At 39.4% G+C, this 27,498-nt stretch overlaps 1 protein-coding gene across 1 annotated transcript in view; it reads right to left on the bottom strand.

The window, feature by feature from the left end:
* arhgap29b (Rho GTPase activating protein 29b) overlaps positions 1-24,963 on the bottom strand; it is a 34,985-nt gene extending 10,022 nt beyond the window's left edge. The window contains exons 1-9 of the mRNA XM_083907620.1: positions 24,846-24,963; positions 22,741-23,094; positions 7,808-7,951; positions 3,654-3,750; positions 3,391-3,463; positions 3,089-3,149; positions 2,337-2,486; positions 1,655-1,719; positions 1,418-1,528 (exon numbers count right to left, since the gene is read on the bottom strand). Coding sequence (XP_083763746.1) covers positions 1,418-1,528; positions 1,655-1,719; positions 2,337-2,486; positions 3,089-3,149; positions 3,391-3,463; positions 3,654-3,750; positions 7,808-7,951; positions 22,741-23,032 — 993 coding nt within the window. The 5' untranslated portion in view covers positions 23,033-23,094; positions 24,846-24,963. The remainder of the gene's footprint in view (positions 1-1,417; positions 1,529-1,654; positions 1,720-2,336; positions 2,487-3,088; positions 3,150-3,390; positions 3,464-3,653; positions 3,751-7,807; positions 7,952-22,740; positions 23,095-24,845) is intronic.
* Between the last annotated feature and the right edge of the window lie 2,535 nt (positions 24,964-27,498).

The raw sequence follows: 27,498 nt of genomic DNA, 5'->3' as shown, positions 1-27,498 counted from the left end.
GTTTGTTTTTCGTCTTTCATTGTCGTCACAGCAGTGCAGCGTGACTCTATGTATCTCGCTGGCGCAGCCATCAGATACAGCCCACAGTCTGGCGTTCTCAGTCGAAATGCAAGCCTGACCTAAGACTTTATCATTCCAATCTGTACCATACTGTACTTTAAACAAGAGATCTGTATTCCAGGTATTTACATCCAGATGTGAAACAATGTAGAAGATGTGTTTGTAATGGTACAAAACCTTTTTAGACGAGTAAAAGTAAATGAGCAGATGGACTTGAATTAGATTTAAACAGATAAAAGATCATATTTGGTGTCAAATCCTTTGCTGTGTGTCATGTTGGTTCTTTAGATGTTTTATGAAATAACTTAAGCTGAAGAAGCTCCTTTTCTCCTATTGATAGTTTAGCAGAGCACAGGTTACAATCTGCTCTACTTTTGTCCTCATTGCTTTTCCTAAAGTATTTCAGACATTGCGTCATATCCGCTTATTGCTGCATATGTAAAGTGGTATCAGGTGCAGCAGTATTGGGGTCGTTTTACAAATACAAATATGAGTCCAAATAGGAAGGCATTATCCAACCTGATAGCCAATACATCCCTACCAGACCCTGGTTGTGTATAAAAAATTATAACTGTGTGCCTTTCACTAAAGAGTGTTGTATCTTAGCCAGGAGGAGACCATTCCCAAATGATTGTACATGTTGAAATAAAAGAAAAAGGCCTGGTATTAAAGAAAAACCGACTACTAAATGAATCGTCAACTACTTTGATAATAATTTTTGTTATTATTTAAAGGTGCCATATGTGCCATATGTAAGAATGTTCAAAATACCGAGATCTTTTTGGTTTCGTTATCTCCGCCATTGTAGCTCAGACGTAACTGGCAACCCACGGTTGCTCTGCAGAGACTCTACTGACTGCAGTGATTGGTATACGGCGGTAGGTGGCGCCACATGCCAAAAAATTATTTGAAAACATAAACATGATTTTCAGTCTGCAAAAGATTTTTTTTAATCGAAATATTTTGGCTGTGCTGTTGTTGTTGGTGAGTTCAGTTTGTTATATGAATATTATTCCTGAGTCTATGTGACATATTAGGAGGACTTTATGGCCTGTTGCTTTAGATTAATTACATAATGCACCTTTAAAACAAGTTATCTGATTGTTCAGCTTCTTAAAGGTGAATACTTGGTAACTGGTTTCTTTGCTCCATATAACAAATAAATCATTAAAACTGAATCACTAAAACAAGACATTTGAGAACATCATTTAGAGTGTTTGGGAAACCTCCAAACCACGTTGAATGTTAATAGATTAGATTAATTGATAATGGAAATAATCGTTAGTTGCAGCACTAAGATGGAGCAATAGACATGAGGTTTGGTTGGATAACAGATTGCATTGAAATGAATAATTACCTGTATGAACTTATTGGTCTGAAGAGCCATTGCGGTTTGAATTAGCAGCTGGTTGTACTCAATGTCATTCTTGAATGTGGAAATGTAGAGATCACTGAACGGCATGTAGTCCTTGGAATGAATGAAATAAAGAAATAAATGTCTTAAACATTCTCTTGTGGAGTGGAGTAAGATTCTGTAATAATCACACTAACAAGTATTCATTAAGTCAGCATAAAACAAAATAAGACTGGTTACCTGTTGACTGGCCAGCGCCTTTGCAGACTCAGCCATTTTGACGTAACTTTTAGCATATTCAATATCTGAAAGAGAACACATTCATCATCATCTCACCAATCATCCATGTATTAATTACACTGAACACAAAAGCAAGGCAAATAAGCAAAAGGTATACACAAATACATTAAATATTATACATATATATTCATTAAAGAATACATTCGATTGGACAACTATTATATTCAACAAAAGTTCTTTAATTTTAAGCTGAATTGTTTTGTGAATATGACCATGTTTACAAGTTCATGTAAGATTAAAGCCAAAGAAATAAAGAAGATATTGTGATTGTAATGAAAGGTAATACAGATCAGAACAGTCAATATTTTATTTTAGAGTGTATTTAGTGTATTGTCACTTTCCTTTGAGAAGCACAGACATCTCAAAAGAAAACTGTCACTGAATCCAGAGAGACAAACTTTGTGCAGCCTAACCTAAAAATATCCTTAATAATGTATGTACATATATTGTGACAGTATACCAAATATAAAAAAATATATTGTGATATGATTTTTTTTCCTGTGCCGCCCAGCCGCAGCTCTAGTTCACATGTATTTATTATTAATAATAGTAGATTATTTCCTTATTTCTCAAAGGATCTAGTGTACCGTCGTGCTGCAGTAACACTGCTGATATGTCTCACCCATGACTATCCTTTTATCCATCCAGGCCAGGAGGTCTTTAATGTACTTGGACCAGGCTTTGGCATAGAGCAGAGCAGACTCCACCCCACTATCATTTTTCAACAGGGTCAGGTCAACCTCCTCCTCCCGCGACAGAGGCACCTCAGGGACTGTGGAGTTTAAAAAAAAAAAGAAGAAGATTTGATATCAATTCATTTGCCAAATACTGCATTGTTGAGTCTCAGTACTCAGTACACGTGTAAACGAGTGGTAAAAGAAAGAAAATGTCAATGAGGTACTGGTTGGCAGTATAGTAGGTTGATAAAAAAAAAAAAAAAAGGTTGGCTGTCTTTAAAAAAAACAGCAGTGATTTATATTTATTGGTTAAAACGTAATACCATAACTCGGCAAACCCACTGATAAATTCAACACAAATCCCATGTGTGGCCCATCCCACTCAGAACTACAGCTATACAGGCGAGGAATGTCAGATATGTGGACAGAGTGGGAAAAAAAACAGCAGTATGAAAAAAGTAGCAGAAATAACAGGGGTGGAAGCAGAGGTTTAGGGTGGGTCTACCTCAGGCATTTAAGAACCAACACGGCTAAATCACACACTGACACTCTGGACTACTCTGGGCTGAAAAGCAATCATTTAATTTCTCTTTCTCTAAAGCAGCCGTTCATAGCTATTACATTTCAGAATGACACTTTTAATTTACACCCACTATGCTCAGATGTAAATAACAGATTGTGAAAAAGAAACACTCACCCACAAGGTCACTTTTCTCTGAAACACATCCGTCAGGATCCACAGAGAGGTTGTCGTAAGACTAGAGAGGCAATTTTAGATTAAAAAGGGGGGAAAGAAGCAGACATACAATCAAAGTCAGACATCACAGCGGCTGTGTTCTCAACACGCTGATTAACAACAGAGAGTGAGTCTTTGAGGCTTTCTTCAAAACACAGGCAATGGTAAAACTGCCACTTTAGTGGACCCTTTTGAAAACTGCTATGCTTTAAAAACAAAGCTTTGAAAAAATAAAAAAAATAAAAGGACTTATGGTGTCTCACCCTGCTTCTCCTGGTCTGGGGGATCCCCAACCCTGAGCCGCCATCCACATCTCCCATAAGGAAGTCAGAAACTCTGTGTTGATGCAGATGAGGGTCAATACTATGGTTTCATGGGGTTCAAGTGTCATTCAAAGCAATAATTCAAAAAACAAAAGACAATTCACATCTCTTGGCTGTAGTTGTCAATTCCATTCATGTCAGTTACACAAAACGGTAATAAAAAGCCGAGTGGCGTTGAAAAGACAAACAAACAGTGTACTCACACATTGCCAAACGTGAAAGCCAAGGTGTCAATGGATGTGTGTATCTTGCCAAATATAGCTTTTGTGTTTTCTGGGTTCACTTCCTTGAAGTTAACAGCTGTGGAGTGAGATACAGACACAGAGAAAAGTCAACTGCAGAACAGTTTATTTAAAGAACTAGAGCAGAATATTGACATTGTGACTACATGGTAAAATAAATGTCTCTTTGGTCAGATCCACTTAAGACCGTACTTCATCATTTGGCTCTTGTTGATGCTTTTCAAGGAAGAATATCCACAGAAATAATATTCAGAAACAATCCCAAATGTTCCTTCACTTTTCTCCAAAGAATTGCGCCACTTCCATAGGTCATCTTTCAAGTAGACAAACGCAAAACAACAACAAAAATGTACTCCTTCTTTGCTTTCAGCGCTGTTGACAGCAAGACGTCCTGTAATTTTAGACGGGCTACGTGACCAACGAGGACCGACAAACCTCCGTACACATGTGCACGGCGTTCTCCTTCTCAGAAAACAGTTTACTCAGCAAGAAGATAAATTTGCAGAGAGCTGTGAGAGGAACCAAAGACACAGGCACAGAGAAATCCGACTACTTCCTGTCTGCCCCGCAACAGGAAACACTCACACAGCTTGAGTTCTGCGACATGTAACGTTCAAGATCGCTGTAACAAGACTTACCTTTTTTTTCACTCCGTCACCTGGAGTCACCGTTTAGTAAGTGGGACCAGAAATTCTCAACAGTCACAAGAAAAAAATAGCTCATAAGAGTTCCGGTTCCTAGATTTTAGGTTCCCGTTTATGAAAGGAAAATCGATCCCTATCAGTGGTGGCTTCATGATAGTAGATTCCTGGCCCATGAAGATGCACCGAAAGGTCATGGTATCTTTCGATTGGGGAGGCAAATCCCACATTCCAGGGGGAGACTCTTCTGTGAGAGGAGAGGCAGTGGTGAGAGCACCTCCCTGGCCCTGAATGCTAGCGTACAACTCTGCACTGACTTCTTCTTCCTCAGGACATCCTGTGGATCTCATAACAATGATTCCAGAGCTCTGCCCCCCCACTTGTCACAATTGAAATATGGAAACTGCATCATTCAAGTACAGGGGCCATTGTTTTCTCACGGCTGAGCCGTAACTGGGACAATTGAACCCATAAAATTGCAGAGAGTGACACAAAGTTGACCAAAGAATACAAGCGTTATTCGAAGGATCACTGAAAAGAAAGCTTTGTTTTAGATTAGAATTAAATAAACTGACTGTGTGTTTATTTGCATAGAGAAACAAATGATATTTTGTCTGCACATACAAGATTGACTGCAGTAAAAAAAAAAAGGCCTGCATCTTCTCCACACCAAGAGAGTGAGAGAGCAGGGAAAGAATTTCAACAACTTGAAGAGTTTGACACTTTTATTGCAATGCAGAGCAGTTTTTCAGCAGGTATGACCAGGAAAGAAAGCCTTTGCAAAGGCTCATATCTTTAATCAGACACAAAGAGAGGAGGAGGAGGAGGTCGGGTGATTTAACATTTGGCTACAATGAAAAACTATGCATTATACGTTGTGGAGCTGAACATGTTTTTGATAGTTTTTTAGGTCTTCATTGACTCGTGTCTGTCGTGTCAGATTAAAAGATAGCAGAGTGGGTGGTTAAACAGCAATATGCAAATGTAATTTCAAACTGGTTAGTCAACTATGTGTTTGGAGAGGGAGGGAGGGACGGAGCTGGTTCTTTTTTTCCAGGAAATTCTGGCAGCTGTTCAAATGCCCCAAGTGTCACAACTGAGCAACAAGTGTGTCGTCCTTTGACGAGTGTGTCGTCAAAGGACGACACACTCCGAAGGCAGACAAGGATGCGAGCTGTTATCAGCCAAAAAAACAGCAGTCAATATGCTTTGAAAATGTGAATAAACAACAAAAAAATACTTTAGTTGGTGCCACATATTCATCCTATTTTCACAACCCTACCAACTATCCCTTTCTGGATCCCCCAGTTTCCTTGGTGCAGACTGAAGCTCGAGTCAGTGGTTTCAACACAGCTGAAATGGAGATGCATTCTTAAGATTTCTTCCAAAGTAGGTCACAACTCCAATATTGAGATAAGGTAAGAGATGTGTTCGGTAACCACCTGTTAGCAGAGCTAACTTCTAAGTGTGTGCATATGCTCTATGTATGTGCAAACACAACTGCACGTCATGTCTGTTTACAAAGACCGAATAATGATGTTTTCAGCCAAAGTGGCTACACACAAACAAAAATATGTGTGTGTTATATCTGTGTCCAGATCTGTGTCAGTGTGTCAGCATGAGCAGGAATAGTGAGATGGAAGAAGAGTCTGGTGAGGTTGAGTTTATCAGTGTGCTGTAGCACAGGGAGATCTGAAAGAACATTTTAACTCACTATGAAATCATGTGGTGTTCACTTACTATTTATATTAAAGCAGTGGCCAAAAATATATGTTCAATAAAAGTTTAAAAAATACTTTTGTTTCATTGCAAAACCATAGCCGGTCAGAGATCGTCAGTTGAACGGGGGGATTGAACATTTGAAGTTTGTGTTTACACATTCACAAGAAATTGTCCATGTCAGATCTGGAGAAACACATGGGGCTTTTCCATTATACCGTTCTAGGACTACTAAGAACACTACAGTGAGCGTACACCCTGTCCACAAAAATACACCGTACCACAGACCGAGCTGTAAGTACACAAACACCTCCGTGTGTTTGTGTCACGTACAAAACGACATCACGGCAGTTTGGTGCAGCCATGCTATGACAACCCCACCCAGGAGGAGGTACTATGAAGTAAATAGAAAACAACGTGCCTGATACACAGCATAGAGTTGAGTTGAGTAGTGCTGTCTTATGTTAGTATGCATATAAGTTAGTAACATGTCTTTAACAGGTCTAAGAGAACATAAAACACTGGACAAGTAGCCAGTCCATCACACAAAGTTGAACTATGATTTTAGGAAGCAATGTCTGACAAATATACAAAAAAGATGTTGTTTCAGCAGCTGTTTAATCTCAATATTACCAGTTCAATTCTTCTTAATATGATTGGATTTATTTGTATTTTGTAAACAGACACAACTGCAGGCTGTGTTAATTATTCATTTATGAGGGAAAATACGTAAAAACAACCAAAATACAAAACCAGAGTTTAACCATTTAAGTTGCACAGCACTGAAAACTAAAAAGGTATATTACTGCTAAAAACTGATGATTCAGGAGTCAGTAGTGAAGTCAGAACACCTGCATTAGTGAAAACTTTTCTCGAACACGTCGCCATAGAGACAGAGCACATGAGCTGTCAGACAACCTTTGACATGACATGAGAAAAAGAATGAAGAAACGTTGCGGATGTGTTTGGCTGAAACGTAGCCAGTGAGGGGGCCTCTGCACTCGCTGCAATATGGAATGCAAATTACAGCCGTGCAGCCTCCTCTGTAGAGATTCTTGTGTGCAAGTCAAGTGAAGAATTTCCCTTGTGGTGGATCACATTTCCAGCAGTTCAACTTGAGAGTCCTTTTGTTTGTCTTCATTCAGCGGGCTGAGAAATCTGGATATGCTGTGCTTAAGAATAATAACTACTAACATCGTCTGCCAGCAAATTCAAACCGAGTGGTAATCGATAGAACATCCTTGCAATTTTCCATTTCTCCTGAAAGACTTGACACCACATTTCACAGCAAGAATTCTGATCATCATCTGGGCGCCTGTGTGTTTACCTGTACGTCTGTGTGCTCCCACCATGGATCTTGATCGAGCACCGCCCCTTTGGCTCCATTTATTCCTATGGAGCTGCTCACCCAGCGCATACGCCAAAAAAGTTTTTGACTTCCACGTTTATTTCCGGGTTATGTGGCCCATAGAGCATGTGCAGTAGTGTCACTACCATAATAGGAATGTTTTTCAAATATGAAACTCCATGAATTAAAAATATAGAATCTAAAGATTTATAAAAGCCAGTGTCCATGTCTCGAAGTGTCCTGTGGACACTTTTACAGGCATCTATTTTGCTCAACTGGAAAATTGCTTTTTGGGCCCCATGGGATTTTTTGTTGCAGTACCCAGTGCGGCCACCATGACAAAATTCTCTTCCAGATTTCATAATACATCCATGGCACCCACGGATTCCAAGTGAATAATTACTAACCTTTGACCTTGGCAATGACCGTGCCGGCTGCTCCGAGGATGTCCACCGAGTTGAGGGTGTGGTGTTTGCCGATGACGGCCTTGAGGACACGGAGTAACTCTGTCAAACGTTCCTGCACCACCTTTTGTAGGCCTTCCGCATTTTCTGGACCAAAAAAAAACAATTTAACAAAGGTTTAGTTCTATAGCCAGAAAAGTACAACACAAGCTTAATTCAACTGGAAAGCCTGTAGCAGACAGTTATGCAATTTTATATATTAGTCATCATCGCTCCTGTCATCGTCTTTTGAGTCAAGGCATCAAATTCATTCTTGGCATTCCTTTTGTCATTGCCACAACTTGTCATATCATGTCATTTTAAAACGAAACAATGTTGTCATCTGTCTTTTGTCCGGACTAGACGATTTCCCCCTCTGGCAAAAAAACAAAAAAAACAGTACAAGCTTTGTTGACTTTTATAAATCGTTGTGGTTATTCATCCCAGAATCGATGTGGAAAACAGAGGTGGTTGAGCGACAGTGACAGTTGAGTTAGTATGAAACTAAGGTGGTGCAACTTCTTTTTGTTGCTTCTGCCAGGCAGAAGAGTGATGACATGCACAACGGAAGAGACACCTATCATAAACATCTGTCTCTGATGTGGTTGTAATGTTCCCGTAAAGGTGGAGATGCAAGATTAAAATCAATAAATAAAAGCCACAGATTAGGTCACACAATTACTTAATACTCATACTACCGTTGTGCTGAGCGTAAGTTTCTGTGAGATGCCATTATAACAATGGCTTACAAATCAAAAAGCAGTCACACTATTGATGAGGAAATAACACAAACAATGTATTATTATGCAAGTATGCAGCTATTGCAGTGACTAGCAGCAGACAGTGTGAGATGACAAGAATGTACACAATGCACTCAAGTTGCTCAACTACCCATAGCCCTTTGACCATTATCACATTCTATCAGTTGCTCTGCTATGTGAGGCACGCATTTCCTGTGGAACCGGGCCCATTTACCTGTATTTACTGTACGTCATTTAACATTTTAAGGGCCTCTGTGGCATAGCTGTTGCAGTGTGTTGTGTTTAACAGGGGATAATAAAGTTTAGGCCAAAATAAAAGCGGACAAGAAAGCACAAGTCTACAAACATTAAGGTCTAAAGCAGGTTAATCAGCAGAGGCTCTGCAGGCCAGCATCAGACAATAGGTGAGTTCATGTCTAAGTCACTGCTTTGAAGGAAGCAACGGCTGGAAAGAGAAGAGAGCCATCTGCTTTCCATCAGTGCCATCCAACCAGACAGTGAGGTGAGAGATGGAGTTTATTGGAATGTTAAAAAAGGAATTACAGAGGGAGTGAAAATCAGGGTCTGGTTGTGTATGTGTGTGTTACCCTTACTGCTCCTCTGTTATTTCTATTTATATAGACACTAATTAAACAAGCTGGTGTAAAACATGGTAAAGAACAGTCATATAGGGAGGGGCCCATGAGATGAAGGTTCAAGAGAATCTGTAAATCTTTGCATCGTTTTGGCTTTTTATTCATGAAACGCTATTTTTGGAAAATGGGTCCCAAAAAAATCTCCAAAACTCCAATGTTGTGATTTTGTGTATACAAAACAATTATGCAACTTTGGAGAAACCACCTCTTCTTCTTGTTTTTTGAGTTTATTTCATCTGTCCACGACACAAGGTAATGACTTCACCCCACACAGTGGAAAAGAAGTATTATTTTTAGTGGCTCTGTCTGTTTGTCTGTCTGCTTCCGCACTTCCACTTGCCAATATGACCAACAGAGGCTTGTTGCGTGAATGGGGTGAAGTCTGCAAACTCTGATTGTGATTTTTGTCTGCATTGCCATCATCGCGGGCACCGCAGCCCCACAAAAACAAATACTATTTATTAATATTCTAAAACTAAAAAAAGACCAATCTTCCTTGCTGACTTTATTCCAAACTCTTTCCACTTTTAAATGGTTTCTTTAGATAAGATTTCGAGTAAAATTTTTTTTCAATTTTGATGCATTACAGTGCCACATATGGGCCTTGCCTATATAACACATAGTTGTTTTGAGGGGTTCCATGTGTATGAAAACATTTCGTGAAACGGTACAGTGTTTATGGAAAAAAAGAGAGAAAGATGGTAAAGGGAAAGCACTCTTTTGTTGTCATTAAGGCCTTTAAGCTCCCATAGAGTGGTCCTATGGCACATACTGTATATGTGAGTTATGGAGGTCTACTTACATACATTAACTTGTTTTTATGGTCAAAAACTTCCTAGTTGCTGTAAATGAGCTGATAGAAATCTCTCCTCACTGAAGCTCTCGTCAGTCGCACTGTTTCAGACTGAAATCTCACCCCCAGAAGACAGACTGTCAGACAGACTGTGTTGTGATTGGCCAGCCAGCGCAATTGGCTCTACGCTGGCCAATACCTGGAAGTGACATAATCAGCGCACCAGCTCAGAAGCACAGCTCCCCCTCTGGAACGGTGGATGCACTGCTACTCATTATCAAAACATTGTTTTAATAATGTTTAAAAATGGCTTAGTCACGACTCCCCGCTGCAGTCCCTTTGACGACCTTTGACCCGGTGTCAGACCCAGAGTCAGAAGACACTTTTGCTTGTGAAACACCTCCACAACGCACGTTCTTCTTCTGTGGTACAATGTTCACAACCATATAAAATGATAGAAGTTAAACATAACAGCATCCATTCTCATCATCAGAGGCTCAGTTAACACCACACAGGATAAGTGAAAAGCATGTTTTAGATCAGGGTGCTCAACTGTTGCCCTGCCACAAGGCAAGAAGACCCTGATCCAGCAAAACACACTTTGAAGTCCACCTCCCTCCCCACACTGACAGTGGACCATCATTAAATACTCCCCCAGTCCCTTTCAACCACCCCTTCTCAGTTGTGGTCGTTGGGGAATTTTTGTTTCTTTTTCACTGCTGTTTGAACATTTTATTATCAGTGTCAGTCTGGCTCTGCATATGAAATCTAGGGCCTAATCAGGAACACAATGGAGAATTTTCACTTTGAATGATACAAGTGGGAGATAACAGAGGGTGGATTCACATCACAGATGTAAATGTGACTTGGGATCACCCATTTCCCTTTCCTCTCTGAAGACAATAATTGATTTAAGACTAAATTGGTCTAAAGAGGAGCTAAGGACATACAATTTGCAACGGGAAAAAAAGACAAAAGACTGATATTGTGGCAACAAAAGGGAAGGGTGTCCTGTGCCAATCAGCTGGACCACAGTCAAGGCATTTTATCATCGAGATTTATAGTCACCCACTGACAGTTGTCACAGCATTGTGCAGAATCAAAGCAAAACAGGATCACCAGCAGGGCATATTCGGTCATTTTCACATTCATATTGACTAAAGCAGGGTTAGGGTTACCGTTTGTATGCTTGTTCTTCAAATAAAGGTAAGCTTTTTTTATTATTACTAATTGTACATTTTCAAGGGGCTCTTCTAACATAACATCAAGGGCAAAAAAAGAAACCCTGAAACGATGCTGCCATAACTGACTAACAATGAGTAAACTTGAATTACTACTTCTTTATTGCCTTGCACACATGACTTATGCATCCACAGTCTGTGTGTAATTAGGTTCATACCATTGTAGAATGTAGCAGAGGTTGTGCAGAGAGGGATGCAGCAGTGCTCTGCTTTTGTACTCTTGACGCTGAAAATTAAACGCCTTTTTGTTTTAGGCCATGTTGAATCCCTCAGAGCTCACTACTTAGAGACAATTTAATGGTTTTCAATCAATATTATGTTTTAACTTGATAACTTATTTTGACAGAATCCAAAAATATATTGGATATGGGTAGTATTTTCTTTTTTTCTGCTGATAAATTCTGTCCTGATTCCTTGCGTCACGATTTTTGGTTAAAGTATTGACTACATGGAGCTGCTTGAATTTGCTCCTGTGTGCTAACAAAGGTTCTGTCATCATGAAATCAGAGTAAAGGGTTTGATTCACATCCAATGCTAAATTGTCACTTGTGGTTGACATCCGTTTTATGCTGGTTGTTGTTTATTTATTCATTTATTTATTTGTTTACTGTAGATGTATGCTGATTAGTACACTTCATTATGTTGTACTTTAGTATGTTTAATTGTTACCTTTATAACCTGTTTATATTTAAAACATAATGCACAGTCTAAGGAGTATTTCAGTGCATGTTACATGTGTATAACTGAGCATGCGACAATCTCTATTTGGAAAAAGTAAACGTAAACACAAACACAACAAGCAAATCCCCACCCCCTTCAAAAAAAATACATTTATTTCAGCTAAACTTGCACAAGTATCCTACCCAGTTGTAATCCAAATAATAAAACCACATGATAATATCCTGTCGTGTGTTCTTGTAGTATGATGAGGCATTATTGTCTAATCTTGTAGTGTGTGAGACTAGAGAGATTATGTGTGGAGTTTCTCCTTAAGTGTGTGCTGTTAAGCATGTTCTCAATTAGTTGGGGATTTGAAAACCCCTGCAGTCTGAGCCCAGCTTTATTTGAAGAAAAATACTGTTAAGTCTGCTTGCATGACACGTGTTATTATAAACAGACATGTTGCTTGGTTTAGAGGCCAGGATACTTGCATTGAATTCCTGGAGTTCACATCCATGTTGCATTACAATCAGCGCATAATCATGTTTCTTCAAAAATGATGCAGCACATTGGACTGCTACTTCCCTTTGCTCCCTTTTCTGTTTCCTTAAGCCTCCCACAAACTATGAGATTTTGAGGGCAATGTGTCTTTTAACTAGAAGGTTGAAGGTTTGATTCCTGTAAAGCTGCTTTGAGTGATTATCAGGACTAGAAAAGCACTGTATAAATACAGATCTTTGAGATGTCATCTTTGAAATTGTAATTGAATTATGTAGAACAACAACTATCAACTAACTACAAACACCAACTAGACGGAAATCTATTGAAATTGGTCACCAGTGGTTTGGCTGTTTTACTTCCATCTAATGATAGACAGAAAACATGAGGTAACAAAAAGAAGAAAAGATGAATACTCATGCTTTGGGACATGGGAAAAGTCAAATGCTTGTGGAACCAGTATTACTCTCTGTACCAAAATAGTGCTGTATATGACCTAGTTTTCTCTCCCTGACCCCTCCCCAGCCACATAAGACGATAACACTATGGTGCTCCGCACAGTGTTATAAATCTGTCTTTTAATGTAGCGTTACTTGTTGAGACGACATCCAGGAAATGTGGAGCTGCACCATGAAGGAAGGAAAACAACAGCAGCTGCTACTGGCACATGTAGCCACATGGTTAGGCACCCGTTCAGGCAGCACACACAACATGTGTTTGTGATATCGCATGATCACATTAGCGAGAAACCAAAACTGTGATAGTGATCAAAACACCAAGAAATTCATGTGGAACAAATTGATTTAAAGCAAAACTATGCAGGATTTTAAAACTAATTTAACAGCTTCAAAGTCATTGTGATGGTTACATGTTTTTGTGGGGAGACTGGGGTCTCCACTGACCCTACTGTCTCTTAAAAGAGACCAGGGCCTAGATCAGGGTCAACCCAGAGTCCGCACAATCAGGAGGTCTCTCAAAGTCTCAGGTCTTGCAAGAAACACAAGTTGCTTCACAGCACTACAACCACACCCCCTAGCCAGGTACCGGCAAAAAGATCAGGGCATCATCATAGGAAAAACCAGAGAAAAAGAAGCAAAGGTAAACGTTGTCGGAGGAAGCGAGGAAGAGGAAAGACTGTCTGACCGAGTGAGTGGCCACATGTGGGTAAATATCATAGATAATGGATGGATGTTTACTGTGGTGTCACAACAAATTGCATTCCAAAACTGTAGGGGGAGCTCCGCAGATGAAAAAAAACAAAAAAGCAACCAGACTTGCAAAGTTCCACTGCAGATGTTTTGAAGCATGTACACCACTGCTTTAAAGGATGCTTCTCCACACAGCGGGTGCATTGGGTTTCATTTCTATTCAATTATGATGTGAATTTGAATATGACATCTAACTCTCAAGCCAGCCATCATCCAGCGTAAGCCTCTTCTCCGCTGCCAACCTGTCTGCTGACAACGATGCTGCCAAAACCATAATCTTTGCCAAAACATTGCAGGTTGCAATTTGTGACTCAACTTTCACACAAAACAGGAGCTAAAAACACTTTCCTTTTACATGAATGTTGCACTTTAAATGGTCCTGCGTGTGAGAGGGAGGGAGGTCCTATTGTGCTTTAACAAAGCTCATTGTGTGTCTGGTGCAGAGAAAGACCACTCTAATCCCAATCTTCAGGTGGCCTACAGCCTCCACTCCCCCCACTGATAACAGGCAATCAACTGGCCTGTCTGGACACGCGATCTGCTCGACATGAAACAAGCCTTGGCAGCTCTGGTGACACAGGGCTACTTGGGAAACAGCCGCAGGGCTTTACTAAAAGGCCAAGGAGGCAACATTTCCCCGTCAGCATCACCTCCCCCATCTAGCCTTTACTGGAAAGAGGGAGGTTAGTGGATAATAACACCCACAGAGTGAGATGATGTTCAATCTTAACATGTATGTCTATCTACTTTACTTCCAGGTGACACATTGTTTTCTGTCAAATGTCAAAAATGTCTCTAAAGTGGAAATGGACTCTTCTTCCAGAGGAAAAAAATAAAAACATTATTAACAAGTCACTAGTTAGGAAAACTTTTAAATGCTAACATACTGCTTGCATTGCTGAGCTGTCGGCAACCAGATCTGCGACAGGTGGAATTGTTTGGTCAGGATTCCACCTACAAACACTAATTCCCCCACTCCCCGTTCAAACAAACACCGCATCACTGGGTGCCTCGCTGTCTTTCCTATGCCTTGTTTGGAGACGGTGCAGGGCCGCAGACATCACACAGACAGTAAACAGCAGGCACTCCATAAACATCTCCGCGCTTCACAGTCAGGCTAATTCTTTAACAGATCATTAAATGTACGAGGGGGTGACTTCAGAGCAGGTGCAAGACAAGACTGCATTGTTTGATCAACACAGTGGATCAGGTATCAACATAGTGAATAAAAACTACACAAAACACATTAAAACCAAACTTCATATCCAACTCATTTTAGAATACTAATCTTTTTTTTTTTTTACTGTTTTCCTTTTTTTTTGGATATGAAACATCAGCAGGAATTGGCAATCACAATTTATCAGCAGACGTGGAACAATCTAAAAATTCCTAATTGCAATTAATTATATAATTAAAGTTTAACTAATAATTAAACTGATAAACTTACAGTGGTCAGAAACAGGCATGGCACATATGTTTACATGAAGACGTGAAATATAAATGTGTGTTTCTCCATTCATCATGATCACAATACTAGACATTTACCATGATTAACTTATTGGAATGTTTTGTCACAATGAGCGATAATATCACATATTGTCCCATCACTACAAGTGCCCAAAATGACAAGAAAGAAAGAAAGAAAGACAATTTGCAATGCTAACATAGAAAGCCATATCGTCACTCACACAGAGTATTATTTCACTAAAATCCAGATATGCATCATCTGTGGATGACTCACCTCGGGACCAGGTTTTATGAATGAATCTCACCTATGTGATTTAATGATGTTATCTGGAAAATATCGGGCAGCGAAATGACTAAATCAAAGTCCTAAGACAAGTTGGGACAAGTACGTCTGTCTTTTTGTTGTGTCTCTTAATTAGAAGCTGAGCAGTTAGCATTTTGGTTTTCTCCACGCACGCAAAAAAAAAAAAAACACAGTCGTAAATTTCAGCAGGTCTGTCCAATCGCAGGCAAGTGACATCCCCTCCTGCTAGCAGGAGCTCCACTGGCCAATCCACCCCCTCGCCATGACCAATCTCCTACACAAACATCCAGAGCCCATAACCATAAATCCCACCCCAGGAAACACACCCCGACCACAGGCTTGCACAAAACATCCTTCAGCATCACAGGGGAAAGTAACTGCCCAACAAATCTCTCCTTTCTGTCTCCTAAGAGCAGCAGACCATTAAAGCATTATTTGCTACAATTCAGTTTTTCTCTCACAAATGAAGGCACCACCCGCAAGTGGCCACTTCAGCTGGCACAGGGGCACTTTTGTGACAAGGGAGTCGTGTTGGCTTTTATGGGCAGCAATCAGGTAGTTTGAATAGGACTCCAATAAGATGATAAGGAGAGAAGACAGCATTAACACTAATAAGGCCGTAAAAGGACACAGATTTAGTTTGTCTGAATTTACTAACATTTGATTACAGCGGCCACTTTGTTCAAATTACTATCAAGGGGAACGCTACAGCATTTCAGGTTGTGAAGATTGTTATCATGCACCATGAATGAAGTGTCAGCCCCTTCCATACTGACCAAAAAAAAACACTGTCACCCACTAACAGTCATGGGCATGAGTAAAAAGTTGATCAAAAAGATCCAAAACTAATGTTCATTCATTGTCCATGATTTATCTACTCCAATAACTACCAAATTCATGGTGAGTCTATTATCACAAGGTGGTAACAGTAGCAGTCATTTGGTCGGTGGACAGCAAGAAGAACTTGTGCAGCTCTTTACCAACTTTGCTATAAATTCCATTATTTCGGTACAACAAGAATTCAAAGACACAAAAGCCAATGCACAATGATGGTTTCTCCTTTTTTTTCCTCATCTAAGCCAGTGGAAGCACTCAGGCTACATCCACAGCCATACTACTAAGTTTTAAATGTAAAACAACTAGAATCTGCTTCTGTTTTGTCTGGCGTCTACACTACTCTGGAATATTTGAGCCCCTAAGTCTGGATGGTTAGAACCAGAGTCCACTTCCTGACCGGTACGTATCAGACACAACTCGACTACCAGCGGTCATTTAAATTCGAGCTTCAACGCATCTAACTTGGTTTGTATTTATATAGTGCTTTTCTGAGTTGAGTAGGAAACCTGCTTCCTGTTGACACCTGGTGCATGCCCAGTATATGTAAATGGTCATGTGACATACATTTCCAGGCATGGAGGTATGGATGCAGACAACCTGTGATACTCTGTCCTTAATCTGCCTGGTAGCTGTGACTGCTGCGCTCAGAATATGCTCTATTCTGAGACGTTGTAACACAACTGGTGTGACACACTGTTGGCTTCTTTTCCACCCGTGGCTTAATGGATGAAATAAAAAATAACCCAGACACGATTGATCAAAGAAACCTTCAAGAATTCAGAGGTGAAACCTTGTCCTATTCAACTCTTTTGGCCTGTACACTATCATTAACTCGAATGTAAGCACACGTATACCAAAACATGTTTGGGTTGATAATGAGGGGAAACATCTGATGTGGTTTGCGACAATGTACTTTGTAAGTCTGCTGCTGTTCTGTTCTTGTGTGGGAACAAAAATAAAAGAAAGATGGCAGTGGCCAGAAACAGTGGCACTGTGTGAGAAAAAAAAAAATAACTCTTCAACGTAGACAAAGAGAAAGATGAAAACAGTTCAGATTGGTGACCACAAACAAGCCGTGATGCCCTTTCCTGGCCTGACATTTCTACGTGAGAAACAGATTTATAATCCAAAGAGTTGCAGATATGACTTCATTTATTTAAGCAGAGTCTTTTGTAGTCAATCTGCCTCACACCTAACATTAGTCTATTGAAGGCACCGTAGGCTACAAGTGAACATTTGTTCGAAAGGAATGCAGAGTATGCAGGAGGGTTGGGGGATGGGTGGGTGGGGGGGGGGGGAGGCGTCTCTGCGGTGTCGAGGACTATTTTCATCCTGATTAAACCCCTTAACCAAGCTGTTTTAAGCTGAACAGACCATAATAAAACTGAACAAATCAGAAAATATCAGTTTAATAACATTTGTTTGTGTTGTTATGTTGGCCCTGGTGTGCTTTTAAACTGCCACTCTTGTGCAGTTACAATTATAAGCTTAATATGCTTTAAAAACGTACTTTATACTGAATAATTTTGTATTTTCTGTTGTGGTTTGGTTTACCTGTTTGTGACTGGGTTCTATTACGAATTAGTCTTTCTTTCCTTTTTGTTTGATCCTTTCTTTTACTTTCAAAAAGACATGTAAAGTGAAGATATCATTAGTACCACAATTGTAACCACACAGCGCGTGCATGAGATAAGAGTAGGGCTGCCACTAAGTATCATTTATTATCATACTAATACAACAAAATTTTGTTGGGTGGTTTGAACTAGCAAAATTGGGACGATATTTGCATTGGCTGATCATTATTCATTAATATGCCAATTAATACAAATGATGATTTTTTTGGTCTCGAACTCAAACTTGTGCGATCAACAGTGCATGTTGACACTACATGTAAGTGGACAGAGATCATCTCAACAGACAGATCAGCGAGTCCATCAAAACTCATATAGCCTCACATTCTTCACTCAGGTTACAGTCTTTGACAGCTCTACTATTGTTGGACAACAATTCTGTGACTTTTGGAGTGGAGAAACTATAGTAAATGTAAATCTACACCACAATATGACCCCAGTGAATCTTCAACCAGTGCTGGTGACTGTAGTGCTTCTCCTTAACACAACTAAACAGGCTCCTGATAACTAAACATGCGGCTTGCATGCACTGCCTCCAGCTAAGAACTGGCGGTTACCCAGGAGAAGAACAATAATCATCCTCCATCTGAAACCCTCCGCAAAGTTTAGTGTGTATGAGAAACTCACTGTGTGACTCACCGAGTCAAACCTGGAGCTCAGCAGGAAGAAGACAAGCCTTCCAAATCTCAACAGGGCACATGCCTCTCAGCAAAATAAAGCATTGTCGGTTTTCACACAGTACTCCAGTGTCAGGGCTTTCCAAAATATGAAAAGAACAACACGAGAGTTGGCATGTGTCTCACTAACCTCCTTACTTTCCTCACCACCTCATTGCTGCAGCTTTTGCTCATCTACGTGGAGACCTGAGGCTTGTGTTTTAATGTCAAAGATCAAGACATTATTCACAAAAAAACTGTATGCACATCCAAAGTGCCTGCAAGTAATTTTAATTAGAGAGCATGTATGCACCCTATACGCATGTATGATGATGTCACTACATTAACAAAGGTGCAATCAAGTGAATTTGACCTAAAAATGTTATAATGTTAAGCAGGGATGAGCCGATACCATACTCCGTATCAGTCCAATACTGGATCAGATATCAGACTGATGAAACTACAAACCAAAAATCCTATAGATAATTTGCATGCTTCACAATGCACATAATGAGAAGAAATATTTGTACTTTGCTGTTTGAAATAGCTTGAAATGGCTAACAGAAAGGTGTTGTTAACAGCTTCATGGTTTAAAGGAGTGATATCGGACTGATATCAGTATCGGCAGATGCTTGAGTTTGTGACATTAGTATTGGAGACAAGACGAGAGACAAGTCGTGCCATCCCCGATATGAAGTTTTTCTGCACCATATTGTGATGATTGCAGTTACACTGCGTACTTCTTCCATTTGGATTTTTAAGAAAATAAAGATTATTTGGCAAAGAACTTTGCAAAGCAAACAGTTGGTTAATAGTTTTAAAATGGTCCATTACATTTTTACACTTTTGTTTGGACTGTGCAGTATTTTGATACCCAATTCATTGGTTTGAGTGCTGTTTTTGTTTTTCAATGATTAAAAGAAATGTTCTGATTTTTCTTAAATGTGACTTTTGTTTCTTTGCCTCATACAACAGCAATTAAACCAATGAATCAATCATTTTGAATAGTGTCATAATAATTAATTTCATTCATTCATAATTTTGCTTTGTCGGAAAAAAAGAAGACATTTAAGAACATGGTTTGGGAAACACTGGTCAAAACTTTACCTGACATTTTATGCACCAAACAACGAGAAAATGATCTACATATTAATTTAAAACGAACATTGATAATGCAGCCCTATAGTACAGAACTAACCCACTAAAACAGCACAGAAAACTACCACTGTTGATTTTTCCAGACTGTGTATCCTCCCTGGCCCCTCACACCAAAACAAGTCATTAATCACATTCACTTATGGATGTAAACTTCAGGCTATTATCAGCAATCTCAGAATACAGTGTAGATTTCAATCCTTGCTTAATTTATGTTGGCAATTACCACTTTAAAAAAGGACTTTACTTTTGCCTGTACAGAAAAACTGCAGCATACGAGCAGCATCCTGCACAAAGTTATTCCAATAAAATGCCATGTGAAAGTGTCTCTGACACAACAAAACAACCCATAAATCTATCTGACAACACCTCAGTGACATTATAGGGTCATATGGTATGATTTCATCCCCACCTGCTGAATGAGAGGTGTTGTTAAAGATGGAGGCAAATATGTGAAATGTTTTTGTGATGGCTCAGAAAAACACTCAGCATGACACATGCCCAGGCTCAGCTCACGGGGGTCTCACTCCTACAGCCAGAGGAATGGCAAAACAACGACCCTGAGGGCATGCTAGTGTGGAAGTACGTGTCTTTCAGTGGTCCAGAAGGAAGATCCCAAAAGGAAGTAAGTAAAAAGTATTATATATGGGGGTTATATGGGGATATAAAGCTGCACACAGGCCTTTTCTCAGTTATTAGCTTTCATTTCAGATAATACCTGGTTTATTTCTTTGGCTTTTTAATGTTAGATTAAGGATATTTACGTGTGAATGAAATTTACTATTAATCTGTTCAATTTCTGCTTTAACAAATAATTATTAGTGAAAGAAGTGTTATAATGTAACTTTTTTTAAAGGTCCCATATTATGCAAAATCAACTTTTTCCATCATTTAAATCCTTATATCTGAGACTCAGGAGGCCCTATCAGTCGGCACAGTGTCAAAAAGATGACTCAGTCATGTTTTTGTGGTCCTCCTCAGTCTAAGTACAGGAGATAAAACACACAATGTTGACTTCCTCACTCATTGGGACGTCACAAGACGCTAAATTGCTGGAACCGCTTTGTCCATAAAACATGTGAGAGTGCTGGCGAGGGCAACGGTATCCGAAAACTGGAAGTCTGTGAAAAGTTCCATTCTTGGCTCCACAGTGCAGCACAGAGTTCTACAGAAACGTCCAGCCTCAGAGGATTTACCTGTCCAGTGGATACATGTTATATATGTTGAAATTATGACTTTTCCAAATGCTTCTAATTATCAATGGTAGATAAAATATCAATATATTTCCCAACCCTAAATGGCATGATGTCACTTTGGGCTCTGGGAAGTGGAGTTTCTGGTAAAAGCAAGAATTTGAGAACATTGTCATTTTGAGATTTGAAAAACACTGGCCAATCATTTAATGGACAAAATGTTGAAGAAAAAAATGACGTGCCACCATGATAGCATCAGTGTAGCAGTGTGTGTGGGTGTAGTGCTTATCGGCCTACAAGAGCCAAGCCATTAAAGCCAAGTGAGACACGCAGACAGACAGTCAGCAAACCTGCGGTTGCTCTGGTGTCTGTACCACTTGTGTGCGACAGTATGTTGTCGAGTGTGGTTGTCAGGACGCTAAGTACGATGCTCCAAGTACTGCAGTGTGTGAGCAGTGAGGCCGTTATCACACTTAAAAGTGACACTCCACAGGTGGTTCTGGCTGGCTGTCACACTAGCAAACACACACTGGGTCCTCCTGGACATTTCATCCAAAGGACTTTACAGTGTAAGCAGTGTAAATGAACTTTCTGTATGCGTGTGGTTTCGAAAAGCAGAAAGCATCAAAGCAGAACAATGGCAGCATCTGAAAACGAACTGCGAGTTCACCTAAATGCTCACTATAACACTGTTTGAAGGGCTTAAGGTATGTTTACACTTTGGTGTTTGTCATTCCTGTGTTCAGCTGGCCAAACAAAACTGACTTCTTGTCAATACATTCCCAGTATAGCTACACAACAATGGAATGGACTTTGCGAGTAAAGAATTCCAGCTATCTGCATCATTACTACTATGGATGCGTTGTGTTTGGGCCGATAACTGATACATATACGTCTTTCCCTGTGCCAAACCTCAAAGGTAAGTCAGTCTCTTCTGTCATGAGAATAACAAAATACTTTTTCATATTTGTCATGTCATGTACACATTTTCTTCATAGCACAAAATAAACTAGAAAAGCACTCGGAGAGCGCAGACCTCCGCCAAGGCAGCTCAGTGCCTACTAAATACACCCTGCCGGTGCGCCTGGGTCAGACAGCGAGTGTTGTAACCAGCGATAACATTATGGTCAGACAGCGAGTGTTGTAACCAGTGATAACGGATCATGCCCAAAATTGAATCACTTGTTCCTAGTCACATTGCGGACATTTCCTGAAAAGCATACAAATCCACCTGTGACTTTTCAAGTTATGTTGCCAACAGACAAACAAACAAACTCTAGCGAAAACATTACCTCCTTGGCGGCGGTAATAAACAAAGAAAGCACAGAGGTCAAGCATGTAGCAGCCTATACAGCCTACCATTCATTAGTCATTTCGTGGGATAATACACTTTATAGCCTAGACCTAAATAAATAAAAATAATAAATAATCGCTGTGTTAAAATTACTGTGCAGACTAGCTCTTGGTAAATCTAGCCCGAGTCAGTCATTTACCAAGACATAGCCACAAAATAATTTGCTTCCGTTTGTTCCCATCGCTCCTCCTACTTATTAAGATTAAAACAGCCATAGTGTCTGTTGTATGTGTTGTCTAGTACATACTTCCATAGAGGTGAACAGTGTCATTTCCTGCCAGAGGACGTTTCCTTGGCTGTGTGACGTCAGTCACTGGAGCTCTTATACAGTAGTGCCAATAATATCACACATCCCTAAAGAAATGGTTGGCGAGGAAAAAAAAAGCAATGTAGCACAGACAGTTATCCACCAACAGGGGGCCCTTTTGTCGGTGATAGACATGTAAAGCACTTAATAATAAATAAATATTCTTCCTATTATGCTATTGATTTCTCTGAACTCACCTTTACAGTGGAAAGCATCCTTGAGGCTAAGCAGCACATCAGCGAACCACCGCACATCATTCACTAGCTGCATTACATACTCGGGGTCCACTCCTGGGGCCCCCACTGGCCGGGTAAATAGGCCCATGCTGCTCAGAGGGTTAGGGTTCTTGGAGCCACGGCCCGTATCCAAGGTCTTGGTGGACCTGGATGACAGGGACCCCGTGTGAGGCTTGGAAAGGTATCGCGGCAGACCCTGGTTGGTGTGCCGTGTCCCACTGCTACCACTGCTGCTGCTGCTCTTCCTTAGCATCCCAGCAGCCAGTGCTGTGGCTGTCACCCTTCACAGGGAGGACAGCCCAGGTTTGTGGACGGCTGAAAGAGAACATGATGAGTAAAGACGACGAAAGTCATTCATCAAACTGAAACAAGGGCGTCAGAGATAAATCACTGACAATAATTAGAATTAACAATGAGGATTGAGACTGAAACTGGCAATCCTTCGTTCACAAGCCATAATAATACGAATAATAAAAAGTCCAGTATGTATGTTTAGGTACACACACACAGTTTGGGGTGGGATTATATCAGGGCTGTTAACCTGATAATAACTAATTTACGTAGGTCTTTCCAAATGTTTTATTTTACTGACACCAACAAAAAACTTTGTTGAAATGTGAATTGTTCTAATTCTAATCATCCACAATTCTGAATCGATTCGTAAACTTAACCAAAAAAAAAAATTCTATTTTGAAAAAACACACAAAACACCAGTTTGTGTTATTTGTGTACAGTTTATTTTTCTAGCTTCTGGGAGAAAAAGGCAGCTAGCCTAAGCTTTTATTAATGCAAGTTATTTTTTTGTACAGTACGTAAGTTTTTATTTGTTTTGAATGAATACATTTTAACTTTTGTCTTAAGTTTGCCTCGGTTGAATCGAGAATCGATTTTGAATCGAATCGGTTGAATTGAGAATCGATTTTTGGATCGAATAGTGAGCCACCCAAAGATTCACATCCCTAATTCATATACATTTTTTAATCAATTAAAAAAAAAAAATTAAAATAGGCTTTAACTGTCCCCCAGTTCCAAAAGTACTCTCTTAAGAGCTACGTGCCAAAAACAGCCTTATATTTTTATATTTATATGGGTGTTTGGCAGTGGATTCCAATTAGCAGTAAGAGAAGTATCCATCCATCCATCCAACCATGATCTCAAAACAAAATCCTGATGCTGATAATCGGCCAATACCGAATATCGGCCCCCAATATTCGGGGGGGCACCTTACACAAAGTTATAACACGTTAAATTAGTTTGAATGTCACTTAAAAATCAAATCTGTATTTCATTTAAAACAATAATATTATCAGAATACACATGTAATCAGTCTAAACCCTTTGTCATCTATGGTAACGTCCAAATCCCTGCACTTCCGCACCTTCATTTATATTCTTTAAATATATATATATATGTATATATATATATATATGTATATATATATATATATATATATATATATACATATATAAAATGGCATACATATATTTCCAAAACGTTCTATGCCTCTGTAGAGCTGTGATCGGTCCTTGTATTGCATTTCATATTGTGACAATAGTGAGAAAATAGGCCTCTTATGTAGGGAGTTTGCAATATACATGATGGAAAACCGGGTGAATAACACAAGTGATGAACTACCATACAAGTTGTTTATGTCTAAATGTCCACCGTCATGATAGAATTGATATAAATATTATTACTATATCTTTTTTCTATTTTATTTTTTTTAAACTTACGCTGCTTTTATCTTAGCTTTATTACCGCTCCAGTTGAATGGTAATGGTGTGTCTTGTCAATACATCATAGTACTGCTCTCACAAAAAAAGACAAAAACACAGGTAAACACTGATTTAAAACATACAAAATGAAGTAAACTAACGACAGGACTGGAAAGAAAACGCTAACACCAGGGGAAACTGGGGGAGTTTAACGTTAGTTTTGCTTCTTTAGCCGGACAAGTCGACAGTGAACAGTGATGCTAGCGCTGACTGGCCCCCGGTGGAAACTGTCGACCCGGGTCATAAAGCGCTGCGCTGACAGAGCCACAAAAACACGGTATTAAAACTCACCTGCTCGGCAGTTTCCTGACATAGTGTCCACAAATATCCGAACGACACTTTCTTTAGCGGCGCATGTGAACGCCCAACGTCATCTCCATTACAAACAAACTCCGGCGCAGGCAGAAAGTTGTACTCTTGTCTTTGACTCACTGTACATCGAAGTCGACGATTACCAACTCTCGACTCAATTGTAATTCACCGTTTGACTTGTCATGTGACCACACCGGAGCTTTTTGACTGGTCCGAGAATTTCCGGCTGCAGCCGGTAGCGCTCGCGGCACGCTCTCTACGGCACGCCCTCTACTCACGACACGACACGCCCCCCTCCGATGGTGAGGATTCGGGGATTTTAAAGGGGGCGGGCTTCCTTTACGGCCCGAAGCTGTGATGCCTTCACGTGCCCACGGACGTTTTGTGTTTATAATTGAATTCCCTTTAAACGTCAGACTGAACTCGAACTGGTTGTAGCTTTAGAAATAACTTGAGTGTGTGGTGTAGCACATCGTTTATGATAGACATTATGTTTTATAAATGGATATACAGCAGAATTGTCACATCTAACGTAATTGTATCACATTGTGTCAACAGGAAATTCAATGTTCGGGAAGACACGTGAATGTGCCATGGAAGGAAGTGTGTCACGATATTTAAATAGATTGACCTGCAAATTAATAAATATTGAGCAAATTATGTCAAGGATTATTTTTGTTATTATTCCATGGCTGAACACCCGGAAAAGTAGCTTATTGTTTTTAGCATTTAGATTTACATGTACCATGCTTTTGTGCTCATTTTATCTCATTTGATAACCTATTATAATCATTATAACTATAAGCAGTATGCAGACTTGTTTTTCTGCTCTGACGATATTAATTTATAGTAATTTATAAAACATATTCTTGATTCCTATAGCCCAGTATAAATTTCCCATATCTCTGGTTTATACATACATGGTTCATTCATTCGAATTCAAGCTCTTTAAGGTTATCTTTCCATGCTTTTCCAGCACCTTGAAGTTGTGCTAAATCAATATGAATATATACATACTCACTCTTTATTGTTCTATTCACAATAATAGAGATGGATGTTCGCTGTTTAATAATAGTCACTGTCACACATACAAGCAAGGTCCAGGTTTAGAATGGATTTATTCCTCTGTCTAATAAGCAAACTATTCACCAATAAGTTATTTTTGCTGTGTTTTTCAGTATTTTAAGCATTTTTATGCACTTCATCCTAAAATGCAAGCATTTTCAAACCTTGAAAACACAAAATTAAAAGTCAAGCATTTTAAAAGGATTTTAAGCACCTGTATGAACCATGTACATAATTAGAATTATACTAGTAATAATAAAGAATTAAAAAAAATAAGCAAAGCCAAATTTGCTGATGCCCCTGCTGCCATCTAGTGCACATATGTAGACGTACAGCCTTATATTACACCTTGAGTTGAGTGCATGGAAATGTTTGATGTAATTCAGAATATAGCAAATCATTTTTGCTTAAAGACAAATTGTATGGATGTTTTAAAGCCATGGTTCTCAAACTGTGGCACATGTACCACCTTGCGGTACTTGTTCTACTGTATATAGCAGGATGTGTGTTCAGAGTGGGGCTCTGGAATTTTGAACAGGGTGCATAAAAATCTTTAAAAAATAACAAAAATAATGAAATAAATAAATAAATATTGAATTATAATAAATAGTCACCTTATCTTTCACTATCCATCTTAATCTAATTTGACTATGCCATGAGAAAGCAAATTATTTCATTGAAAATAAATCTGCCTCCTGTGAAAAGAAGTTCAGTGTTTCCTCGGGCGGAACTTCTTACAAACCCTCTTCCTTAAATGTAAAGGTAATACACAAAACTCCATTTCCATGGTTAATCAGTGTGTCTTTATTTTATTATACAAAAAGATGAATGTATTATCATCTACTTTATATTTCTACGCATTTCAACTCACAGATAAGTTTCCATTCATACTGTTTTAGTGAAACGGACTCACATTTCCACCCTCAGACACACACACACACACACACACCCTCGCTCGCACGCACGCACACGCACACACAAGTTCACATAAACAGGGAAAGTCACACGATTCAGTCCAACATCCTTTCACACAAGAAGAAATTAATATATCGACTGTAACTGAAAAACAGAAAGACTTCACACATGAAAAGGAAGAAAGCCTTTACATTTGTCAGTATATACACAATAAGTGATACTTTTCTCTTTTTTGTCCTTTTTTTTTTCTTTCTGAAGATGAAACCGAGTCCGTGTTAGTGTTACTAATGAGGTACTGCATGAGGTAAGAAGAGAAAAGTCACTGCAAGACTTTTCCTACGAGATCAGTTTTTCTTTTTTCTGGCACGTTACGTAAAAAGCACCCTGGGTCACTTTCAGCTTTAAAAAAAAAAAAAGAACACAAAACTATAATAATAATCAAATCAATGCATCGTCATCAGGACATGATGTGATGCATTTCACTGATCCACAGACCAAAAAACGGCGAGGTCACAGATGAGTCCAATGACTTGAACAATGTTTTTTTTTTTTCAAATAACTATTGCTGTGTAATAAATATTGCTGGACCTTGGACCACACATATGCCACTGTTTACATTGTTCCTAATGGGGCTGCATATAAAAAAAAAAAA

This window comes from Microchirus variegatus (assembly GCF_963457635.1).
Source record: "Microchirus variegatus genome assembly, chromosome: 21".
NCBI lineage: Eukaryota > Metazoa > Chordata > Actinopteri > Pleuronectiformes > Soleidae > Microchirus > Microchirus variegatus.
The sequence above is the reverse complement of the archived record's forward strand: the minus strand, read 5'-3'. Positions and strand labels throughout refer to the sequence as shown.